The following is a 19,162-nucleotide window of genomic DNA, read 5'->3' on the forward strand; positions in this document are numbered from 1 at the left end:
AATTAGGATAAATGTTGTTTTTGTAGCTTATGTTAAATAAATCCGCATAAGCCAACTTTAATTTTTATAAACAAATAGTTTTGTGATGTTAATATATAAATAAAATTTGGTATTAATTTACAAACAAGCGTTAACATATTATTCCGACACATTTTAATATGTACTTTGCTTGCTTTTAACTATAACTTGTTTATCAAATTTGCAATTTATATTTGCCAACTTTTTTCACGTGAAAACTTTAAACTAATTTTTTTGATATTGACTCAATTTTTAAATGTTCGTTTTAAAAACAAACAAGGCAATTTTGTTTTACTGAACCGAAGCCACTTAATAATGTAACGAATCCGCCATCTTGTTGTTCACGCCAAGGTCTTATCTATTCTGCAGATCACGTGTTTACACCTATTGCCGACCTGTTACTCCTTATCTCTATCACGTGGCTTAATCACGTGATGTAGATAGAAGTGACCGTACATCAGTAGCAGTTTTAAAAGATGAACTGCGTAAACGTTTTTCTTCCCCAAAGTTAAATTTATTGAACGAGCTACATAGCCGAAAAAGAAGAATAAACGAATCCTTAGATTCACTTTCAACCGACATTGCCAACATGGTTAGGCAATGTCCGATTTATACCAATTCAAGCACAAAAGAACTAGAAAAATTAAAGATGAATTGTTTCATGAATGCCATAAAACACGATGAAGAATTGCACTCCGCAATTTATCACCATTTACCATCTACAATCGAAAGTGCCCTGGAAACTGGACAACTTTACAAACAGCTGTATCGAGTGGATTTAAGCCTTAACTCAATGTCGTGTACCAGCACTAAAGACTACATTACAAAATCAAGCCGTTCTAATTTACCATGTGCGTTTGATCCAATTTCCAGTCCGACAAAACCTTTTTCTTGTACAGAAATAAACACAATTCAACAACCAAAGGCGATTACTACCAAAAAGAAACTAGTTCAAGAAAATGAAACTTTTTATATGCCTATTCGTTCAATATCAAAATCAAATGACGATGATACTATTGAAAAGGAAATTGCCCAGGCCCAATTAGAAGACCCTGATATAATAAATGTAAAACTTTATCTTCGTTCTAAGCCAACTCATAATATAATTTCCACAAAGTTTGATGGCCAGCTATCTTCATTCGTGATCAAAGATGATGTTCTATTTCGAAAATGGGAGTCGGCGTTTTTATTGGACATCATTAAAAACTGATGTGATTAAATACAAAAGTAAAAAAAAATAAAAATGGAGAATCGCGAAGTTTTGTTCCCGGAGAGACGGTCTGGCTTCGTAACAAAAGTTCGGGTGGAAATTTACAAAAAGACATTTGCTCAGCTTTTGTAATTACGCAAAAGCTTAATGACAATACCTATCGCATAAAAAAAAAAACTGTTCAAACAAACCTATGGTCGTTAGCAGAGCAAGACTTCATAAACTCTGTTAGTTACATGGTGAATTCGTTTCTTATTTTTGTTGTATATTTCCTGCTTTCATCGGGAAGGGAGGAATGTAACGAATCCGCCATCTTGTTGTTTACGCCAAGGTCTTATCTATTCTGCAGATCACGTGTTTACACCTATTGCTTACATTTACACCTATTGATCTGTTACTCCTTATCTCTATCACATGGCTTAATCACGTGATGTATTAGTTTAACTGTTTCGGATGTATTTGTATTCGTGGTACAAGCTTGTGAACGGTTGTATGTGTATCTTTCCGCAATAATAAACTATAAATTATAATACGGCTTTTCTTATGAAAGACAATCAGACTCGAACGTTACAATAAGCATGAATTTAAACTTAAGGCCTGTTCACACATAAAAAGTATCTAATAAAAGTATACCGCTTACGACATCTTGCGTAAATTTTGCTTCAGCCACAAAATAACTTACTCAAAATTTCTTACGTGCCAACCCCTCTGTTGATTTTAAATGGTTACGCAATCTTACGTTGCGTATGCCGTGTGAACGGACCTTTAATGTAAATTTAGTCAACCAACCACTAAAGACAATCATAACTTTTTTAATTTGCTACATTTAGTTTGAAGTGGACTTTGGTTTAGCAGTTTTCTGTTTTTTAAAAACTTAAAATTTAATTTATGTTATATTTTAATGTTTATGCATATTATTATTTATCTATAAAGATTTGAAATGATCAAAACATTTTAAACCACATTTTATTCACCAAATAAATCTTGTTTATGTTTTTTTGTTAAAAATTATAAAATAATTTCAATAAAATGTTATAATATTTTTTTTAAAGCCAGTTAAAAATTAAGCGAATTATCGTGAACTCAAGGATCTTGCTTTCTTTTACAAAAATCGCAGGTATTGATTAGAGTTAGGAAACCAGGGTTAGGCTTTCCATTAAAAATAAATCAAACATCCAACAAATAGTTTTGAAAGAAAACGTTATAAAAACGGTTTGTTAGATGTTTAAAATTTGGACATATTTTTGCTGATATAAAATCTTTATATTATTTATTTTGCACCCAATACTTTTTATATTTTGTGCTTTTTTTAGCATGCAGCATTTTTAGGTTAGACGCGTCCAGCAACTGCATTACATATTTTCCTACTATTTTGCAAGTGAAAGAGGTTTACAATCTAAAAACTATCAATATTCTTAGATTGGCATAAAACTAACCATAAAATGGGACTTTTTAAGTTTTATCGTAACTAATTGGCTTACAGTTTCTCATCGCACACACACAATAAATAAATCTCCATTTGCATGTGAACAACCCATTTCTAGATATAGGTTTATTTGGCCGTAAACATCAGCATAAGTAACTTTTTTAATTGTGATTTAATTGTAAGCTGTCTGTGTAAAAGTCAAAAGTTTTCGTAAAGTATAAATGTGTTTAATAATTTATTTTTGTTTGTTTGTATAGTTAAACACTTGTTTATTTAATAAAAATTAAAGTTTGATATTTTGCTTGTAAATTTTGTTTATTTGTATATGACATAACGAAGTTTAAATTAAGCTTTTGTTTTTTAATTATACTTGAACACTTGTTTAATTATTAAAAAATTAAGATCGATATTTTGCTTTTAAACTGTTTAGTTAAATTATGCGATATCAATTCATGTTTGTTTATTCAAAAAAAGACCAAACGATTACGAACCATATTTTATTTTTCGAATAATCTAATTTGGTTTTGGTCATATATCATTGCCTTACAGTTACGCTTTACTATGAAAGGAATTAAGATTTAAAGGTCGTTTAAAGGTAGCCTATTATTCACCGTATAATGAGTCACCTGTCTAAATAGTCAACTTGCCTATTTAAAAAAAAAGTTATGGGATTTTCCCTAATCTTAAGGAACTTAAATTCACTGAGAAATCCCCTTCGTATATTGCTTTCAAAAAGAAAGTTATTGCGGAATCAAAAAGTGTTTTAAGAAACCAATAGCAAATAAAGTTATTTCAGCATTTAGACACAGGTCGCTAACAAATCCCTTTAAACCATTAAAATAACTAAAAAAACAAGGTAATTTTTTTTGTAATAGAATCAGGATAGTTGTAACAACGGTTCATGCAAAATTGCAGATGCGAAACGACCTTATATTGTTAACAGTGTTTAAAGGCGCTTTTTAACAAACTAACAATTACCAGAAACCCCCAACTTTTATACCGCTATATGTAATGTATTGAAATAGAGGCTTACAGGTATCTAAACATTCTTAACATTGTTGTAGAGGGTTGACAAACAAAGCACCTTACGTCATGCCTTATGTGTTATTCTGTTCGAGAATGGCGAAATATTAGGGGATTTTATTATTATATTCGTATTTCAAAAAAAAAAACATAAATACAACTCCATACCTACAACAAATTTAGAACAGAACGAACGTCAGTAAGACAGACTTTAAAATTTACTTGTGCTTAAGATCTTTTAACTTAAAAATACTCTTTTTTTATTTAAATAGAATTTAAAATAAGAAAGTATGGTTGATAATCAACAAACAATAAACGTAAATGTAATTATAAATCATAAAAGGTAAGATGTTTCTTTTTTGTTAATATCTATCCTTAATTAAAAAAGGTCGATTTCGTGGTCTAGACATGAGTTATTAATATTTGTTACCACAACCCAATATTGAGTTCAACCTGATATAGAGTTGACTTGGATAGTTTGGAATATGTTACAAGAAAAGTTTGATCGTATCGTAATTTAGCCTTACGTTTAGGTGGCGATGTATTAGAGGTTCTAATTGGATTTAACCCTTATCCTAAACTGTTTATTAGGACAAGACGATCTCCCTAATTTAGTAAAAGCCTAGATACTCCGCTTAAACGGTTCACCGTAAAACCAATTTAGCTAACCCTGTTATCTATATTAATACGCAAAGTGGGTGCGGTACGTTACTTTAATCACTTATTAAAAACTGTACATACGCTAATTACAATAAAAACATAAGAACCATAAAATAGTATATAAAAGCAATACGACTGTACCTTATCACACCCAAGTCAGAACTACTTGTTCTGCCGCCAAATACAACATTCCAAGGTACAATCGGATTTTAGGCAACAAATCACGATAAGGTTCTCTGCACTTAGGTATACTTAGGGCACATAACGGACTATAAACGAACTATAAACATTTATGTTACAAATACTGTTTAAGAAAGTTAAACAAAAATGATTTTACCGATTGGCATTCTGATCAGCAGGAGTTTGTACCGTATAGCAACTTACTTACTCAAAGGCGTTAAGACATGAAATTAGTTGGATTTTTTTTCAAATGTCTATGCTACCAAAAGTTAAGATTAAAATATAACGCAAAAACGATATACCTTAAGGCCTAATTGTTTTTTTTTTAACAGGAAAGTAGCTGTGGATGTTTGCAATGCAGGTACATTTTTTTATATATAATAAAGCCGTCTGCTTAACCAATAAGTTGTGTATTTATAAGTAAACTATATTGCAATGCCACTAAACAAAAGTGTAAATAAACTGATTTTATAGGAAAAAACATTGTTCAACAAGCAAAAGAACAAGAAGAGTTAGTCAATTCTGACCACAATAATATGGAACAAATTGAGATCTCCGGTTATGATCTTGAAGTTAGCTTGCCGAATAGTTGTAAGGCAAACAATGTGATGCCGAACTTGTCGCTTAATCAAAATGTGCCCCCGGTTATTTTCTCGCTTCAAAGTTTTAGTATCGGGTCAAGTGTGGATTTGTACACAGCAAACGAAAAATACGCGGCGACTACCCAAACCAGTAGTTTAACGCTGCCCCAAACTAAAAAAATCCAAACTAATTCAACCTTACCAAAATCTTCGCAAGTCACATATAAATCAAATGGTATGAACATGATTACAAATAGGCAAATACAAACCTTTAATAAGTAAGTTTGATTTTTATTAAATGTTGTTTTAATTTAAAAGGTGCAGAATATTGCGATGCACAGCGGTTAAAAGAAATTGTCGAGTACGACGGTAAGTAAAAACAAATAAAATTTATTAGTTTTTGTAATGGAAATTAAGTTTAATGCTATAAGATATACACTTTTAAGCAAAATAGGTTAATTCGTGGTACACGGTAAATTTTGTCACGCTTTTTAAGATAAAAACGACTGAAGATGACTATTAAATAAAAATAACGAAACTGGACTGAATTAAGCATGTAAATAAATTTATTTTAAGAGTAGTGGGTTGGCAATATTTTAATATTTAAAGTTCTTTAAAATATCGATGATGTATTCCGTTAACAAAGCCAAATTGTGATCAAGCTCATCCGATTTAATAAAAATCTAACAACAATTCTATTAACATGCACCATTTCCTTTCGTATAATCCCCATATCCGTTAACCAAACTGGGCTTCCATTTACAATCACTTAATCAACAAACCAACCTTTTCAGTAGTATTCCTAATCGTACGCCTGATTGCGTGACATTGTAAATCCGGTTGCCACTTTTGTAGGTTTCGGGGTTGTATTTTTATTAATTTCAATAAAAGTTTCGCCCACCCACGACGTCATGTCAGCGATATTTTTTTTTAAATTATAATTTTAAAAATGCCAAGATTAAAAAGACATAAAATATTTCCATACGTATTGCTTTTACCTTTAGTGTTACCAAAAAAGTTTGATCGTCTCGTAATTTGACCTAACGTTTAAGTAGCGATAAATTAAAAGTTGTTATTCTATTAAACCCTCATTCCAGACTGTTTGTTAAGACAAGACGATCCCCCAAATTTAGTAAAAGCCTAGGTACTGTTATCTATACTTGTATTATTAAAAACGGGTGCGCTTACAGTTTAGTACTTAAATACTACAACGGACAATATAACACATATAAAAGCACGATAAAATACATTAAAAACACTACTACAGATTCAATCCAAAATACGTCCACACTGAACCGCTACCCAAACAAAACTTACCTCGTTGAGCGTCGCGCAAAAACATCTTAATAAGTTCGGGGCAACAAATCTCAATAAGTAATACAGTACAAATTACGAACACCTAAAGACACATGACTAAATTAGGGCACCGTAAAAATCAAATTAGGGCACCGTAAAAATCCAGGCTTAACACGTAAACCGCTTACGTTGCATTAGTTTAAAATTATTTATATTAGATATATTTTTTCGTTCGATTCCTCTTTACATAAAATTATATATTTTATAGATGTTATTTTTCAAGCAAACTTAAAACAAGATTTTGTTACAATCGAAACAGCAACACAGACGTATTTAAAACTTTGTCCTGATTTGCAAAGAATTTCAGTTCAAGTTACAAGATACGTTAACTATTTAAAACTCGAAAAATACGAGGAATCCAGCAAAGTACGAGTCGAGATCGCAAATACTCTGCTGCAATGCTTAATCGTAAAGGCTAACACGTTAAGAAAGGTCGCAAATGATTTGGAACTTAAAAACAAACAGTTTTTGTCTTTGTTGTGTTTCGAACTTGCTTTCAACTCTTACAAAACGGAAAAACGTTCTTCAAACAATCTTGTAAGCCATTTGAGAACATGCGTCGAAGGCATTTTAAAGTGTGGACAAAACCTTTTAAAAACCGGCCAGTACCGACATGTTGTAAAAGGTTACGTGATCCCACTTATGCACAAGCTTACGTCTGATATAAAAGACTGTCCTGAAGCAGATCACAAACATGTATCCTTAGAGACATCCAAATGCTTGCTGTATACTGGAGCCTGCGAAAAAAACGCTGGGATCGACGAATACCAAACTATTAAAAAAGCTATCGACCTAGTGGCTACAATTAAAAACAAGGAGGAGTACAAAGTTTACGGCCACCTTTTGCACAATTTAGGGGCTTGGTATAGCAAACAGGCCAAACCAGAAGATGCCGTTAGATACCTTTTTGAAGCTCGAGAAGCGTTTAGCAAAGTAAGGGACTGGGAAAACGAAAATGAAAATCAAACGATTATATCAATTTGTTGTCAAACAATACAGAAAGTTTTAGTTTAAAGAAATGTTTGGCCCGCTTAAAATAAATACATCTATATTTTAAATAATCAAAAAGATGGTTTGAAAATTTTATCTAGTTTACTGATTCTTCAATGTTTACTAACTTTCTGTCAATATTATTATTGTATGTCTAGTTATTGTCTGCGACAATTTTAATAGCTGTTTATTGAAATGGTAGTTTAACAAAACAAGTTAATTTTTAATGTTTTTTTATCGATTTAAACACAAGTGGAAGTTTAAAATTAAAAGAAAGGTAGATTTTTGAAATTTTATACAAAATTCATAATTTTTAAGGCCATATACACATTTTAAAGTGTACCGTTGTGCGGTTTTAGGAAGGTTAACTACGTTGATTAAGGGACACATAATACAAAGAAGTCCAAAAAAGTTAATAATTTATACATATTCCGCTTTCTCCTTTTTCAAAGATTTACTGAAAACAAAATAAAATTAGGTACAATAATTTAAAAGATTTTGTTTACATTAATCTATATAACACTACCGAGAGGCCTTTGGTTAATTAATGAAAGTTCTTTTACGTGATTAACCGTTAAGCGTTAATTAAAAAAGAAACTAAAGACAAGGCGCAATATTTTACCCGCTTCCAGTTGTTAATGACACCACCTTTTTTGCGCTTTGCAGCAATTAAACGTTAACTAATCGAATTAACAAAACTATACTAACAACCTTTTATGACGTCTTACCTTGCTGCTGGTTTGTAGTCGTAGGGCGAATAACCACCACTGCTGTTGTGATCTTTTAAAGACCCACACGAACCAATAGTTAACATAACGCCAGCAATTAATGCTACATTAAAAAAAATAAATAAACCACTTTTAGTTGAACTGCTTCTTGACATTTATTTCAAGAAAAAATTTGTACAAATTAACTACTGGCAAAAACCTATTTTAATTAATATATATTTTTGAAAGCTACATTTTAAGAGTTGGTTGCCATACAATTGTACCTTAAGGTTATAAGCAAAATCCAGGGTAACTGATATATAAAATTGTTATGTAGGAACGTACCTAATAGCATCGAGACCCAACCAATGTAAAGACAAGAGCCGTACTGGTATTTGAATTCTCTTTCTTGATAAAGTGGGTTATGAAATTCCATTGTAACTTTCCACGCGTACCAAGATACTGCTGCCCCACATGTGAATGCTATTCAAATATGTTTTAAAGATTTAGTATTTATTTTTTGTCCTTTGAACTTTTATCTCGAGTTTCCGTTTTTTTAACTTTAAGCCAAGAGTCCCAAAACAAACAAACGTAAAACATTAGCTAACGGTATAGGTTTCTACTCACCTGCAACCAAAAACATTATTCCGGCTGATAATGAAGCTAAATGTTTAGGTTTGGTATCGGCTTCAATCATGGTCGTACATTCAAGGCTGAGGAGGGATATTATCATACCAAGAAATGCAGTGATGGTGGCAATGCATATCAAAGCACGGCATGCTTGTATGTCAGCTAAAGAAAAGGCAATTGTTTACTTTTATATTTAAACATTTAAATCATAATCAATCTTTTTTTAGTATTTGCAAAACCGAAATAGTGAATTGTTGCCTTAGTTTCTATATTTGCCAGACACATAAATGACTAAAATCGCAATGCGCTTTTGATCCGTTTAAACTTACCAGGCAACCCGATAATGGCAACATCATAGTTATCACACTGTACAAAGCCCGGCCTAGACTGGGCACAGCGCCACCACACGCCTTCAAATATATCGTTGTTTACCAAGTATTGTTCCGAGCTAACCGGAGAGTTTATTTTCCACATAGGCAGTACGTTTACAATAAAAACTCCCATAAAGCATAAAACACCAAGCGCAAAACCACCAAATGATGCCCCACGAGCCATTTTAATTATAATAAAAAACTTTTTTAGTTTGTAACAAAGTAAACACGTAAAAGCAATCTCGTACTGTCGATAAAAAAATTTAAAAAAACTTGCTTATTCTTTTTAGTACTTTACAAACCAAATTTAAAAAATAATACTTTTAACTAATTTATAATCAAACAAGTAAACTTAAATTTATTTTAAAACACGAAAAACCTATTTACTAGTTAGAAAAGTTGTATATTTTAAAATTTTATTTCAATGTCATGCCCATTACAAGCACAAACCTGCGTTTTAAAACAAACGGTTATACAAAAAGTAACTATAACTATTAAAAAAGTAATTATTATAGCCATTCCTCATATACTTCGAACTAATAAAATAAAAAAATCGAAAAAAAACAATCTCTTAGGTATACATTTTAGTTTTGGCTTAATATTTATATTTGTACCTTATTGTTTAAATAAGGGCGTTTTATGCTCTTGATATTGGCTATCAATGATTAACAATACACTACTTGTTATCTGAAAACAAACAAATACCAGATATAGATCATTTACCATAGGCTATATTAAATTATTTTAAAGTTAAATTAATTTTTTTTTTATTTAAAGTTAGGTATAGTAAGGTTTTTAAATATTTATTTCACAAAAGCTGTTAATTAAAAATTATTTTCCAGCCAATAGCAAAATTATTTTCCTTTAGAATATTAAAATTTTTTGTAAAAAAATTACTTTTCCAAAAAGAAACAATAATTTAAACAAGTGGTATTGTGTCATTCGCAATGGAAATCACGTCACTTTAGTAAAACGAAATTAAACTCGGGAACTGTAAAACAAAAAAAACGTCAGAATTTAAAACATGCAAATATTGGTTTAGTTGCCCTATAATTAATAACTTTACTTAAACTACAAATACCATCAGAAACACTTTTCAACTTAAATTTATTGTTTACCCAACATGCGAAAGCTTGCTCGCGATTTTTGAAAAGCAATGATAACGCGTAGAAAATGCATCCAAACAAAGTGACCATAAAAAGACTAAGATTTAATAACCGAATGGGGGTTATCTTTGTAAAAAGATACATGACTTACTATAAACACCAATAATAATAGCAAAATTGCGTTTAAATTAAACAAACGTTTTGATCCATTGGATTCAATTTAAATATGTTAGTTATGCTGTGATACTATTTATAACAAATTGATAGCAACAGTGCCTAAAACTCTTAGGCTTTTAGCACGATGCCATGGTATATTACACAACCGAATTAAAATATTGGTATAATAAAGTGTTACTCTGCAGCGACATCTAAAGGCGGTGGTACGAAAAACTTTACCTAAAATTTAAGGCAACTCACTTTGGTTCTATTTTATTGCGCAATACCATTATGTGGTAGCGTGTGTAAATACATATAGCGAGCGGCTCCTATTTTAGTCCAAAGAAGTCCAAGGCCTAGTCGGGGAGCGAAATTTGTCTTTTAAGAAAACAGTCAATTGTTTTCTATCGACTTAAATATATATACAATTTATTTAACTTACGTGAAAGGTATATGGAAGGTTGTCCATAATTGTTACAAGAAAATCCCCCTGTTTTAAGCGACATACATTTCCACCAAATTCCGTTAAAAGTTGGAATACGACCGTATAAAGCATCCGAACTCTATAGTTGAAAATAAACAATTATTAAACACATTACAAAAACATTTTTATTTCTTTTTTTAAACAATATTAAAATATACTTTTTTTAAAAATAACATACAAGTTTATTATAAAAAGCGACAATAAAAGCCAAATAGGTAAAAATGTAGTACTTCCAGTCAGTTACAACATTGTAGCATTAAATTGTTCATTTAAATAATATACATTAACTTGGACCCTTAAAAAAACATAACAAAACCTGCGTTTAAAAAGAAGGCACTAACATTATTTGAATATCATATTTTTTTTAAATATATTAATACAATTAACATAAATTGTAAACAGTTCTACTTTTTAACCTGCCAATTACTAACGCTCCAGTACGGTATTCCGGCTGTGACGAAGATTCCAAAAAAAGCTAAAAATCCAAGGAAAAATGCCCCAAAATTTAATCCATTTGATGCCATCTTTTAATTTAGAGCAAATATTTTTATAAGGCCTATTGCAAGTTATTGCAGCGTTTCTTTCGTAAAAAAATGTTTTTAAAGTTTTTTTAGTTAAAAAATTAAATTTTGAACTAACAAAAATAACAGTATAGTAAATTTTCAAATAAAATTTACATTAAATGTTTACTATTATCTTAAAATAATAATTATTATTAAAACCATTTACAAAGTATCATTGATAGAACAATTTCAATAAATAAGTTAAACCACTCAAAACGACTTTCTATTACCAATTACCCAAATATCCAAAGTCATATCAGCTTTTATAACAAATAAAAAGTCAATATTACCGAACAAACAACCCCCTGCAAGTATATGAAGTCAAATTGACTTTTGAGCCTGTGACTTGATTTACATAGTTTTAAACAAAGAACAAACAATATTGTATAAATTATAGGTCTTTTGTTAATAACATTGTTTAATATGAATTGTTTACAAATTTCTGCAAGGTGACTGCCATAAATTTAAAGTGGTGCATAAATCTCAGAACAAACAGTTGACAGTTTTTTCGCTGATCTATGTTTTTATTGGGTTTATCAACATTGTGATATTATTCAGAGCGAATATCAATAAATTATCGGTTTCAAGTAATATCAAGTAATTTTTGTACGTGCATGACTTAATTTTTATATAAAAAAATTTCCTCTTTTTTGTTATAATTATTTTGTTAACTTAATAAAATTTAAAAAAAAATACTAAACAACTAAAATAGAATTTCTAACTCTCCACTACATTCTTAAAAAAGAAACGTATAACTTACAAGTTAAACAATAAGTAAAACTATTAATTTGACTTCTTAAAAAAACAGTTCATAAATTATACGTACAAATTGAAATAATATAATATGTTTAATAACGTTACCAACATATTTGTAAAAACACTATTAGTAAAACAAAAACAAATATTGTTCAAAAACGCAAAAAAACATATTTGAAACCGAGTTAATATTTTATAAGCTACTTTTTAGTCAAGCTATACTGTAAATCGAAACTATAGCGCGGTTTTAAGAAAAAAATGTACAACGTTATTTAAAATCAACTTTGGTAATTTTATTTTTATCGTGATGAGGTCATGTCATGTAAGTGACTTGTTTTTCTATTTAAGTGAGATTTGTTTTAAACAAGTTTAACATATCTTAAACAAACAGTTGTTAAATGTTGGTATTGGTTACATACAAGCACTGTAAACATTCCTACTTACGCAGATTTGTTAAGTAATTAGTAAATGTTTAATTACAAATGGCCTAGTTTACAATTTAGGTAAATATATATTCTTTACCTAGTTAAACAATTAAATCGAGTTTGATTTAAAAGGTAAAACATGTCGCTAAAAACTAACACATTTTATACCCAAGTTTTTATTTTCATATCAATAAAACGTGTGCTTGAAATCATATACCCTAAAAGCCATTTTACCAAAAATAGGACATTTTCTATTAACCCCCTTTTCACCTTTCTCTAAAAAATGCCGTTCAAATTTTAAAAAAAGGTTAGATCGAAATTTTAGTAAAATATCTTTTATGAAATTTTTGTTTTGCGTGTAACATCTTTCGAAAAATAACAACAGTACTATTACAAATTTTATTTATTTGGTTGAATTATTATACATCAGCATTTAAATAGTATTTGGAAATACAATTTAGAAATCCTATAAACAATTAAAGCAAATAAGTTTTAAGTAAGTAGTTGCTAAGGATGTGACGTCACAAAAATTATAAAAAATATGTTTTTACTGTCACCAAAATTAAGGTTTTGACCTATAACTATAACTATAGTTATATAAATAATTAACACAAGAATTACTAATCACACATACTAATATTTACAAATACTTTATAATAATTATAATAGTGTTAGTCAAAACTACAATATTAACGTTATTAAAAAGCTGTTATTTTAAAGGAACTTGAAGTGAACGGGCGAAAATGGGAATTACAATAACAAAAACAAATTCTGGATACAATATCACGCAACACACATATATACAAACACACCACGCACATCTATAGATATAAAGTCGCGTAAAAAATAATAAAATATAGTCATACAGATTAAAATTATATAAACATAAAATCACACTCTCAGTGATAATTGACCAAAGTTGTTTCATATTCACTTGACATTAACTAAAATAAAACTTGAATGAGCAATAGAAAATTTACCATGTAAGATCGCGTGTTGACTACTATAGTGTTTAATTGTATATATATTAGATAGAACATAGTATATAAAAAAAAGAAGTAAATATTGGGTTTAAATATATATAAAAAAAATTTAATAAAGAATTGTAAAATATATAATTTTTTGTTTGGATTTTTTGATGTTGTATAAACAAAAAAATAACAGTAAGTAAAAATGTACAAAAAATAAAAAAAAAACAATAAAATTAATATTAATAACTGTTGTTTAAACTTGTTATCAAGCCAAAAAGAATGTTACTCCATTTATTGCTATGACGGTTGTGTAAAATGGTTGTTAACCTCCGTAACGCCACCTTGAGACGTTTTATATACACTATAATTTTCCACTACAAGAAAGATATTACGAAATTCGTTAGCTAAGTTTACAGCGGCTAAAATTAATTTATAAAAAAAATTTTAAAAATGATTTAATTTACTTATAAACAAAATATGCAAACCAGCATAACTTAATTAAGTGGAACCTGACTTCATTTAAACTTATTTAACAAATTATTAAACCTAAAACAAGTAAACATTTAAAAATTAACTGTGTTAAGAATTTTTAATTATTTGAGAATTAATCGAGTTAGTTGAGTAATATATTTGTGCTATGTGTAAATATTTACAGAACACAATGGGTGTTTCGCATATGGCGTTAGCCTGAAATGGGGAAGGAAATTAAAGGCGTGCATTGTATTGTTTCCTTTTCACGAAGATACAAGACTTGACTCATTTTACAACAAAAACAAGCCATAAGAATAAGCAAGTCAAACACAATCGACAACGCTAATCAAAGTTGCGTTCTAATAAGCCATTTGCTTCTTTTCTCATGAAAGAATGCGCCAAGATGCTTGTAAACAATCAAAAGGGAAAAACAGTGAAACAAATTTATAAGTTACGTAGTTGGTTTAAATTAGCACCGGTCAAAAATAGTGGCAGAGTATGTTTATAGAATCCTTTAATGTCTAGCACACGATTGAAGTATAATCTAATGTTGTAATAAAAATGTGGTGGCACTGATATGTTTAGGCACTAGATTTAAAGCGTTGTTGTTAGTTTTAATACAACAAAAGTTAAGGCTTTTATGCTGGCCAAAACAAAACACAATGTCTAAGCAGCGATTTCATTAGCTTTTTTGAGATCTACCTTGACAATTTCATGACTCTTTTTAACAGATGCTGTAGAAGTTTCTTGGGGTTTGTGGGTGGTTATCGAAGCGTAGGTGGTGGGTTTCGTCATTCGAACTTTTGGTTCGTCAATTTTGAGCGGGGCCTTTTGTTTGATGACGTCAATGGGTACCTTTGGGGACATAGAAAGGGGCGGAAACGATTTAAGCGGCAAAGTCGGCGGTGGATACATCGGCATGGGGCCATTAATCATGGGGTTAGGATGATAAATGTAGTTGACAATTGGAGGCATATTGGCTGGGTTATGGGGTACAAAGTGGTTTGTAGTTGCAGATAAGGGAAATGAATGGGGTGGGCCTCCCATTACAGAATATGTCAAAATGGGTTGCATGCCGCCAGATAAAGTGACTGGTGGGTGAGTCACCATACCCCCGTTTGAGGAACTTACTGGAGGTGTAGTTGGTGCTATTGATGTTGCTGTCACACTGACCACAGTTTTTGTACCCTCAACCAAAGAAGTTAAAACTGGGGCCAAGGTTGCCGGGGTGACAGGGGAATCCCTTGCGTTTAAACTACTTGGAGATGATACAACGACAGGAAGTGGCATAGAAGTGATGGCGTCATCATTGCTGATGGGAGGAGCAGGAATGGCAAGGGGAGTGTGATGAATTGAACCGTTAAACATTGTCTTAATTGGTCTTGCCTAACAAATTAAATTCAGGTTTATTCACAATTCTGTAGTTTATATTTGTTAAGTTTTTTTAAACTAAAAGAATTCTCTCGATTTTTAAACAAAATTTAACCTGGTCGCATTCTCCATCCCTGCACGCTTGACACAAATCGGAATTATGTTGGTTTCGGGGACGGCCCGGTCTTCGATCAATGCGAATCGGGGGCTGCATGAACCCATAGTAAGTCTGCCCAACTTTGTTGTAGACATTGCACATTACCTGATGTTAAAAATGCCATTTTAGTTTTTTTTTGGCTTAAATATAGCAGAAAGTTACGGTGTTTAAATTGTAAGCGTGAGGATTGACTACAACAAAGATTAAGAATTGTGGGAAGAATTGTAACTCTTTTTATAATATTAAATATTTTATTAAATTTTTTTATTACCTTTGACACTTCTTCGGGATACCACATAACATATTCGAACTTTCCCGAATTGCACTTCTTACATTGTTGGCCATACAACTTGAACTGTACAAACCCCTCGTTCGTCAGATAATTTAAGTAAAACCAGAACGTCACTCTTCCTTTCATAGAAGTCCAACCGTTTCCGCAATCCTAGCCGCACAGAAAAAAATATTGTTATCTATTTGGCCGAACGGCTGTACCGAGACTGTTAAATTTATATTTTACCTGACAACAAAACCGAACTTTAGCACTGTCTCTGTGAAATTTCCATTTGTGTTGCGGCGCTTGATTGGTGATAGTCAAATACCACACGTGAGGTGGATAAAAGTTACTAAAGAGTCGACTAAATTCACCGTGCCATACAACTTCCATACCACTACAAGTTACAATTAAACAATATTGATTAGATTTTTTTGTCAACTATCTACAACAACATGAAATAATGTTATGTTGTTAAAGTTGCTTATCAAATAAAGACTTCTGTGTTAAGTTACTAATTATAAAATATATAGTTATGTTAATATAATTGAAAATTAAGCCCGTTAAAATTCAGTTTAATTCGGTAATATTAAAACATTTTCAGCGAAATGATTAGACTAACCATCCAATGATCACTCAATTGAAAAAAACTTAATGTTATGTAATATAGAACTATGTAGGAATTTTATCCAAACACTCTCGAATATAATATTATGTTTTTGCCATAGCTTTAATCTAGATTATTTCACATATTAACCAAATGCCCGATATAGGCCATTTCCGGTTATAACAATAATGTAGGGACTATACTGCAAAGTATACATAAAAAGTTGTTAAAGTTAATTTTAATTTTATAAACGGCGTAACAGCTGTCTTATACCTGAACCCTATAGACATATTTTTCAATTTATATTCCGAACACCAAAATTATTTATAATATTTATAATGGCACGTTTGATATTAAAATGCTTTCTTTGTTGGACATATATAGCCTATGCATGGCACATAATAACCCAAAAAAAACAATGCACGGAAAAAATGGTTCAAATAAATTACCAAATTTAAATGTAGTAAAAAAGACGAAAAAATTTATATTTATATTCCTAAATTTCAAATGAAAAGTTTGAGGGAAAATATAAATCATATATAAAAAAGCTAAAATTTTAAACCCATTTTTAGATCATTTTAAGTTGTTTTACTGCTGTAAAAATATTTTTAAATAGACAAGAGTTTGATTTACGTAACATTAAAACGTCGCTGTTAAATGTTAGTTTGAACTGTCAATAATTTTTCAAAAATATAATGGTAAAAGTTGTACAAGTTTGAGTCATAGCTTTGCTGTGTATTTGTGTTAACAACCATTTGTAAAAGCTTGTAATCAATCAGTTTTTAAAGTTTGTTTTTTAGCAAGCGACAGACAGCGGATAATTAGAAAAGGTATCGGAAATTTTATGATCTAATAAAAAATTAAAAACCGTTTCGACACCAACAAAGTTTATTAAACAATTTTTTCACTGAAATATTATTAAATACTTTGTTAGAAAACAATTAATTGAGCCCCTGTTTATGTTGACGCATTTTCTTTATTTGTAATTCGACTACACAAAATTGCCAAAGATTTGAAAAGTATAACGCTATTTTCAATAGAAAATATACTATGGGTTAATAATACAATAAAATAATGCAAATGGCACACACTCTTTGTATTATTTTGATCGACGCATAAAGAGTAGCGTTTTTAAATACTTAGTAAAAATTAGCAGGAAATGACAAAAAGAGTTGCCTGTAGAATATATACGCGTGGCCTCTTTGCTAGTTTTGTGTGATATCTATACACAGTTAATGCATAATATACACGCGTATAATATGGGTCACAAGAACGGGTTGCATCTTTTTAGATTAAAATTACGTCAATTTAGGTATTCTTTATTATATCAACACGTTTATATTATTTATTATTAAATTTATCATATTTATAATTATTTAAAAAAAATCAATGTTGTACTTACTCGTTATAGCATCCTCCCCCCACCGGCACAACTGGCAGCTGTAAACCCTGTACTGGAATATTCTGGTAAGGTGGTGATCCGTTACTTGGCGGCACAGAAAAACTGCAGTTGTACGAATTATTTACTGGAATCGTAGGCGGTAATGGACCTGGCATTGGTCCTGGGTAATTAATATACTGTGGCAACGCGACAGTGGATGTCATAATAAAAGTTTACAATTTTTGGTTCTTTTTTCTTGAGCGACTGGGTACAGCAATATGGTTTCTTTGCGACAGCTTTACTTTGTACAAACTAAATACACTTAAAACATAAAAAATAACAAATCTAAGACGGCGCCTCTACAGCTAAATATTATCTGGGTAATGCAATGCAAATTTAATTGGCGCTACGTCTATACTACGCCGCGCTACAGTAGCGGAAATGTAACAAAAAAGGCAAGCTCTTTATACCCTAAAACACATGCATGCCGTTATACCACGTAACAGCATGCTGTCATCAATTTAAACGCTTGCAGTTTCGAAAATTAAGATATATCTTTTAATAGAGTAGTAGGGTGAAATATGATGCTATCTGTAGCAATTTTTTCTCAGGCTCCCAACAAAAACAACACACCCATACTAAATACAAAAAATATGCCAGAAAAATATATTAATATAACTTTCTTTAGCAAAAATTAACCCTACGCGTATGTTTCTGAAATGAGTAAAATTCCCTTGGCTTTTCTCCATACGATAAGCCTAAAAAATTTTACGATGGAATATTGTCTGACAAAACATATGCCTAAATTTTCCGCTTACAAAAACACTTGCCAGGCGCTGGAAATTTGCTTTACCTGTAATTAATTTGGTGTCAATGCTTAACTGAGTAATGCCTATATCCTTGCAAAAGATATTCCCGGTTGAAAATGAAAACAATAAATCATTTTTCATACAAAACGGATATTATAGCTATAAGAACATCCTTTGTGTATAGACAGTGCCGTTTAAAACAAAGTGTTGCATAAAACCATAATAACTGCTACTGTATGAGTGATGGAAAAGGTAATGTCGGGACTTATGTACTGAACCCAATTGCCTTTCAGTTTAGCGAAGTGTCAAAATCGGTTATTTAAACAGGTCGCACGATGTGGTAAATCATAGCGCAGATGATTCTCTGCAACAGCTATAGACTGGAAGAATTATCATTTATAAAGATGGCCAGTGGCTTAGCAGGCATTACGCTTCTCAAAAATGAAGTAGGAAACAGTCGATGATGGGAAACTGCTGCCGCT

General features: G+C 30.8%; 2 protein-coding genes and 1 pseudogene across 2 annotated transcripts; 1 reads left to right on the forward strand and 2 right to left on the reverse strand.

The window, feature by feature from the left end:
* Positions 1-3,881: 3,881 nt before the first annotated feature.
* Positions 3,882-7,809, forward strand: LOC145745406 (uncharacterized). Its single transcript, XM_082563471.1, has 5 exons — positions 3,882-4,020; positions 4,850-4,878; positions 4,992-5,333; positions 5,417-5,467; positions 6,663-7,809. Exons 1-5 carry the CDS (start codon positions 3,968-3,970, stop codon positions 7,466-7,468), a joined length of 1,281 nt encoding a protein of 426 aa, XP_082419597.1. The 5' UTR covers positions 3,882-3,967; the 3' UTR covers positions 7,469-7,809.
* A 55-nt stretch (positions 7,810-7,864) lies between these two features.
* On the reverse strand, positions 7,865-11,422 carry LOC145745936 (claudin-19-like; annotated as a pseudogene).
* Positions 11,423-13,039: 1,617 nt separating this feature from the next.
* LOC145744805 (uncharacterized) lies at positions 13,040-18,241 on the reverse strand. The gene is made up of 5 exons (XM_082562753.1): positions 17,893-18,241; positions 16,130-16,280; positions 15,884-16,054; positions 15,571-15,717; positions 13,040-15,470 (listed from the first exon to the last, which is right to left on the reverse strand). Exons 1-5 carry the CDS (start codon positions 18,093-18,095, stop codon positions 14,751-14,753), a joined length of 1,392 nt encoding a protein of 463 aa, XP_082418879.1. The 5' UTR covers positions 18,096-18,241; the 3' UTR covers positions 13,040-14,750.
* Between the last annotated feature and the right edge of the window lie 921 nt (positions 18,242-19,162).

The sequence above is a fragment of the Corella eumyota genome, chromosome 3 (assembly GCF_963082875.1).
Source record: "Corella eumyota chromosome 3, kaCorEumy4.1, whole genome shotgun sequence".
NCBI classification, from domain to species: domain Eukaryota; kingdom Metazoa; phylum Chordata; class Ascidiacea; order Phlebobranchia; family Corellidae; genus Corella; species Corella eumyota.

Bases quoted from the DNA above. Each gene is read 5' to 3' on its own strand.
- LOC145745406 (XM_082563471.1), top strand. From the start codon at position 3,968: ATGGTTGATAATCAACAAACAATAAACGTAAATGTAATTATAAATCAT. The intron at 4,021-4,849 runs GTAAGATGTTTC...TTTTTTTAACAG, and splicing joins GTAATTATAAATCATAAAAG to GAAAGTAGCTGTGGATGTTT. The intron at 4,879-4,991 runs GTACATTTTTTT...CTGATTTTATAG, and splicing joins TGTGGATGTTTGCAATGCAG to GAAAAAACATTGTTCAACAA.
- LOC145744805 (XM_082562753.1), bottom strand. From the start codon at position 18,095: ATGACATCCACTGTCGCGTTGCCACAGTATATTAATTACCCAGGACCA. The intron at 16,281-17,892 runs GTAAGTACAACA...TGTAACTTGTAG, and splicing joins GGGGGAGGATGCTATAACGA to TGGTATGGAAGTTGTATGGC. The intron at 15,471-15,570 runs GTTAAATTTTGT...TTAATTTGTTAG, and splicing joins GGGATGGAGAATGCGACCAG to GCAAGACCAATTAAGACAAT.